Source organism: Chionomys nivalis, chromosome 10 (assembly GCF_950005125.1).
Source record: "Chionomys nivalis chromosome 10, mChiNiv1.1, whole genome shotgun sequence".
Taxonomy (NCBI): Eukaryota; Metazoa; Chordata; class Mammalia; order Rodentia; family Cricetidae; genus Chionomys; species Chionomys nivalis.
Genome location: NC_080095.1, coordinates 7,002,853 through 7,009,405, shown reverse-complemented (window position 1 = coordinate 7,009,405; position 6,553 = coordinate 7,002,853). Strand labels below are relative to the sequence as shown.

The 6,553-nt window shown below is 40.0% G+C and overlaps 1 gene segment (V, D, J or C); it reads right to left on the bottom strand.

The window, feature by feature from the left end:
• Positions 1–5,618: 5,618 nt before the first annotated feature.
• On the bottom strand, positions 5,619–6,212 carry LOC130882710 (immunoglobulin heavy variable 3-73-like). The segment is given in 2 exon segments: positions 5,619–5,953; positions 6,050–6,212. Coding segments are annotated over 2 exon segments (498 nt in total).
• Between the last annotated feature and the right edge of the window lie 341 nt (positions 6,213–6,553).

Below are 6,553 nucleotides of genomic sequence, written 5' to 3'. Positions count from 1 at the left end.
TATCTGTTGCTTTCATTGGTTAACTAAAAAAGAAAACTGCCTTAGCCCATTTATAGGCCAGCCCTTAGGTGGGTGGAGTAAACAGACAGAATGCTGGGAGAAAGAAGCCGAGTGAGTGAGTCGCCATGATTCTCCCACTCCAGACAGACGCAGGTCTTTCCTGGTAAGCCAGCTCGTGGTACTACACAGAATTATTAGAAATGGGTTAGATCAATATGTAAGAGCTAGCCAATAAGAGGCTGGAACTAATGGGCCAGGCAGTGTTTAAAAGAATACAGTTTCCGTGTAATTATTTCAGGGCATAAGCTAGCCATGTGGGTGGCCGGGTGCCGGGGACGCAGCCCTGCCACTCTTATTACAACAGAGTGGCACCCAACGTGCTAATGAACTCCACGTAAAACCTGAGAGAGCTTGAAAAGGAGAGAGAGAGAGAATTTAAGACAGCTTTTTGCTGTTTGTGGGTTGCATGCGGCAAAGAAATTGTCCTGACTCAGCAACAGGAAAAATCTGGCTGTTTTAAAATGCCGGCTTTCTGGGCTGTGCCGCCATCGCGATCTCTGTCTGGCTCCTGCAGGAGACAGAGTCTTTGAATGGAGCATTTGGAGTAAAGTGCTAGGGCTTGCTTGATGGCGATGTGGACTGCTGTGTGTCTGGAACTGTGTGTGGCTCAGGGGCACCAAATGGTTCTGAGGCAGGAGGGCTCAGCTCCGCCATGCTGAACTGTGCTGGTCTCAGGCAGGAACTACCGTAATTACCATAATAACAGCGCAGTTAAGGTTTCAACTGGGCAGGACACACACAGGCGATACCGTATTATCTGTACATGGTGCAACTTAAGTTTTTAAGAAGTGCTTAACATTTTAAGAAATGGTCCTGGATAGTAAAAAAATTACAGATTCACAATAGAACTGATTCAGACACTGTTGGATGAATGTACGTAGGCTTGAGAGAGAGAGAAAAATATATATAAAGAATAAAGTTAATGTCTTAAAAAAAGGGTAAAGTCTTTAAAGAGACAGAGTACAGATAGTTATAGATTAAAAGAAATAAAGAAAAATAAGCCACGTAAAAATGGAAAATTCACAGAGAGTCTGGATACTTTGTATTATTGTGTTTTCTTTAAAATTTTTGACTGTAAAGGAGCTAAGTACAGAGAGACATTTCATTATATGGGCTGCCAAGCTAAACCAGAATGGATATAAGGGTATTATGATTTCAGAATATGGGTCTAAGGATATGATGCTTTGGAGAGGGTCTTCTTTTGTTTTCACAGAGGATGCGACCCTGTGGATTTCTTCTATCCCAATATGGTATGATAGACCACGCCCTCCTGAAAGGTTACTGTGAACACCCTCAAAAAATTACTTCACTCAACTGCCAACTGAGATGACCCTGGCACACAGGTTATCCCATAAAAGACCTGAATAACAGCGCCCCCATTCAGCAGGAAGCAGTTTGGAGAGAAAAACTGCGCCCATGTTCCCAAATATGGTTTATAAATGTTCTTTTACATTTAAAGGGGGATATGATATAGATATAAATAATTTGCATTGGTGTGGATTTGAAGGTCAATTTTGTTATATGTATATGCATATTTCTAATCTTGATTAAGGTATTGTGATTATATAGTTCATTTAAAAATGTAATGTATATAGGTTGTTAATGGATAATCATCGATAATTGTCAAGCTTTTAGTCATGTTAGTTAGATTTTCTAGATGTGCATAGATATATTTCAGCTAGATAGGCATTCTTCATATCTTTCAAAGACTGCAGAATATGGAATTTAATGTTTTAATAACTTAGGGCTTTTCATGACAATGAGACACGTCTGCTCCTGGCAGCACCAATCTACTTCAAGAGGAAGATGGGCATCGAAGAGGCTCCTTAAGGAGTTTGATAGCCATTTGGGCAAGAAACTGCTCTTGCATGGACTGATGCATAAACTGGATACAAAGAACCCGCAGAGAGAGGACTGCTGAACTTGCCTAAAGGTGAGATGGTCTTTTGGGGTTCCTGACTCATGAAAGAGTCTGTGAGACATTCTGCAGGACACAGCAGATAGTGACTGAACTGTCTTTGGAATTTCCTGCTTCATGAAAATGTGTCTGCTGGATACTATGGGCCTGAAGGTTGAAGATGGATGCCCCAACAGTACAAAAGAACTTTGGGTGACTGTCCAGGCAGTGAAATGTCTCTGTCATTTCTAGAGTTTTGGATCTCTTGTTTGCTTAGGTAATATTATATCCTTCTGGAGTCTTTGATGGAGTTGAAGAATGGATAGTTATAGTTTTCCTTAGTTATGATAAAATAGATATAAATATTATAACTGTAATTCTTGCTTGATAACTGTTTTTGCTATATGTAATCTTACTATGTTAAAGTAAAAGCCTTTCTTTTTTGTTTAAACAGAAAAAGGGGAAATGATGGAGGTGGTTCTTGTATTTTATCTGTTGCTTTCATTGGTTAACTAATAAAGAAAACTGCCTTAGCCCATTTATAGGCCAGCCCTTAGGTGGGTGGAGTAAACAGACAGAATGCTGGGAGAAAGAAGCCGAGTGAGTGAGTCGCCATGATTCTCCCACTCCAGACAGACGCAGGTTAAGATCTTTCCTGGTAAGCCAGCTCGTGGTACTACACAGAATTATTAGAAATGGGTTAGATCAATATGTAAGAGCTAGCCAATAAGAGGCTGGAACTAATGGGCCAGGCAGTGTTTAAAAGAATACAGTTTCCGTGTAATTATTTCGGGGCATAAGCTAGCCATGCGGGCGGCCAGGTGCCGGGGACGCAGCCCTGCCGCTCTTATTACAACACATCATTAATACTAATTGAAAAATAATTTTGGACAACTCCTGAGAATTAGACTTTGATTTACTAGGTGATCAAACACATCTGCTCCAAGATATTGACCCATTTATGGTAGTAACCTGTGCTGATATTAATATCAACATGGGGATATGTATCAAATTTAGTAATAGGAAGCTTCTTCCTCTCTGAATCTTTTATGAAGTGTCACTAGGAAAATTCCTATGCAATAAAATTCATTCTTAGGCTGTTATTACTTTCCTCAACAGTTAATCACAATTTTTAGGAAGTCTTTATGCTATTCTTCTCTGTCCTCTCAGCAGCAAGGCAGCTTCTTGCTCCTTCAGAGTTTCTGACATGCCTCAGATGTGTGCTGTGACTCTGTGTCTTGCACAGTAATAGATAACAGAGTCCACAGGTGTCAGGATGTTGAGCTCCATGTAGGCTGTGTTGAACCTGGTATATGCATATAGTGTGGCTCTGTTCTCAAACTTTTTGTCCATAGATTATTCTACCAGTGTTTGGGAGTATGTTTCCAATCCATTCAAGCCCACATGCTGGTATCTGCCTCACCCAACTTATATTGGAAATGGGGAAAATAAGAGTCGAAATCCTTGCAGGACATCTTAACTGAAGCTCCAGAACCCCTCAATTTATACACAGATTTCTGTAGATGAGTCTGAGAATGCACTCCTGTAGAGAGGAAAAAATAGCTGTCACTGTCACTTTTCCCTCATTCCCTCCCTCAGGCCTAAGACTAAAGATTCACTTACCTGTAGCTTCTGCACCAGGCAGAGCACAAACAGTGCCAGTCCATGTTGAAAACATGTGTGCTCAGGGACTAGGGACAAAAGTGTAATAATGTGCTGCTTAGAGATTATGGAGATCCTTTTATATACAACCATAACCTCTATTATTTACAACTAGAACTTCTGTAATTTATATGCTCATGAGGGACGGTATTTGTTAGATCAACAATTGATCCTATTTGAGACAGAAAGAAAGAAGATTCTGTTTTGGGCAGCAACATGGTGATATCTGAGCCTCAAATCTGTCTAAGGAAATGCATTCTTTGCTTCATCCTGGTCCTTGTGCACACAGAGCTCTTCTATCCCACTGCAATCAGTTCATCACATACATTAATGTGAATTACCTTATAATGGTTCAAGGGACACATGAATCTCCTTAGGGTCAACAATTAAATGTGATGTGGGAAGATCCATTGAGATTATCATGGTCCAAATGACCCTAGCACAGAACATTGTAGACTGCTGTCCATGACAACACAAGTGATGAACAGGACTATGGATACACGCGATATCAACTGAGACGTCTTGGAGCACTTTTTCCCAAAACGTTTCTCAGAGTTGTGAGACCTGTACAGCTTTAATCTATACTAATAAGTGATTCCTGCTTATACAGAGACAATAGGAATATAATGTGGCCTTTGTTGGGTTAACATATGGGTTCTATTTAACAAAGAACATCTCTGGTATTATAGAATGGATATCTCACTTGTCAACTACAACATAAGCTCTGAGTGTAATGAAATTGACAATGGAAGCCAGGGTCTATTGAAATCTCAATGCACAACTTCCTGTTTTACTTCTGCTGCCATTTACTCCTTAGGGATTGGTGAGTCTACAATAACCCCTTCACACGTGTGCGCGCGTACACACACACACACACACACACACATACTCAAGAATCCCATGAGGCCATAATATATACAAAGGGTCTGTGTGGTAAAATAAAGCAGAAAAACAAATGCAATGCCCTGTTATAGACAAAGCACCACAAAAGATGTAACAAGTTGATCTTATGTTGGGCAACTATTGCTGGGAATATCATTGAGAGTGGTCTGTTTCCCCAGTGAGATTTCCTCTGAGAAAACTAATTTGTCATTTGCGAGTGGCTATCAAAATTTATAGATGATGAAATATATCTTCATCAAAATATTGATTCAGTATTGGGAGAAGCATATGCTCACATTATCACCAATGAGAACATTTGGATCTTTGTTTCAGTTTAAAGCTGCTCACTCTTTAGTCTTAGAGGCAGATTTACTAGGAAATTTGTGAATATAGTGAGAATGAATTCATAACTGAAGTCATCCAGATCAGGAGCTGAGAATCCACATTAAAAACACACAGGATGCATAGTTCTCAGACCACACATTAAGCTATCCCTTAACTCCAGATGAGGGACTGAGCTCTGAATTAGGTGCACAACAGTCAGAACTGTAATTTTGCAATTCAGCAGAGAAACAGAGGATACAATGAAGAAATGTAGTTAGGAAAAGCATTTATTAAATTTTCATTTCCATCACATCTTAGCCTTATATTACAGTCGTTAAGAAGAGGAGAGGGGATTGGAGAACATAATGTTTAACTGTGAATGAGCCTGGCCCCTGCTTCTACTTGGCTCCCCTTGAATTACTAACATTGCTCCAGTCAAGGGTCTTTACTACCTGATGTCTGAGTGAAAAGTCTATTAGAGTTTCCTGAGTTTCCCCTGCAGCTGATCCTGGGGACGACTCTTGGTCTCATAGACTTTTCTGCATGTAGTTGAGTTAGGATTAGATGTCATATTTGTTTTAAGAAAATCAACCAAAGAAGGACTTGCTTATTTACAAAGACAGGAACAATTTTAGAGTATTTAATTGCAGAAAGAATCACAAGAAAACCATCAGATAGAGAGTGCTCACAGAAAATACAGAAAATTACCAATTATGCCTACTTCCATGCTTCATGTGGGCTGATCGTCCCCTGCTGGTCATGGGTCATAGCAGAGAGGTTTTTGGCTGGGCTCTCACACAAGAGTCCTCACTGTGTCCCTTGTACAGTAATACATGGCTGTGTCCTCAGTTCTCAGGTTGTTCATTTGAAGGAAGACCTTGCTTTGGGATTCATCTCTGTAGATGGTGAATCTGTCTTTCACCGAAGCAGCATAATAGGTTACATAATTATTACTTTTAACTCCTATGGCAGCAACCCATTCCAGACCTTTCCCTGGAGCCTGGCAGACCCAGAACATGGCATAGCTAGTGAAGGTGAATCCAGAGGCTGCACAGGAGAGCGTCAATGACTCCTTGGGCTGGGCCAGTCCTCTACCAGACTCAACCAGCTGCACCTCACAATGTATACCTGCAAACAGAGACAACAATGATCAAGAAACTGTCAAACATCTACTGTCTCTATCACTCACATCTACTCTTGCACTCGGTATCCCTTGTTATCTACCTTTCAAAACGACAACCAAGAAAACCCAGTTCAACCCTAATCCCATGTTGATTGTAATGTTTTCAGTGTTGATCTTCAAATGGGAAGACAGGGCTAGAGTCCTCTGAGTGACCTGCAGGGTCAGGGCAGAGCTGGTTTTCACAAGTAGAGGAAGGTCATACATGCATATCTTCCTGCATATCTTATGCTCTGATCTGTGAGCCTTTGGAACAGGTTACTTTTGCAAATCTCAGAAAGAAAATGCAGTAGCAAAGTGAGCATTATTTTATTAAAATCTTATTCATATTTCATTTGGAATAAAACTTCACTAATTTATTTTATTTTACTTTCTTTGCATGTTCACTATTTACTACAGATCTTACCAGTAAATTCATATGAAGTTTAAAAATGAAATTTTCACAATTTATAGTTTTAGGCGAATTAATATTAATCTCAATGAATGGTGAAAGTATGCAGGCTAAAGATGCATTGCCCAATGTTACAGAAGAACTTTAGGTGACTGAT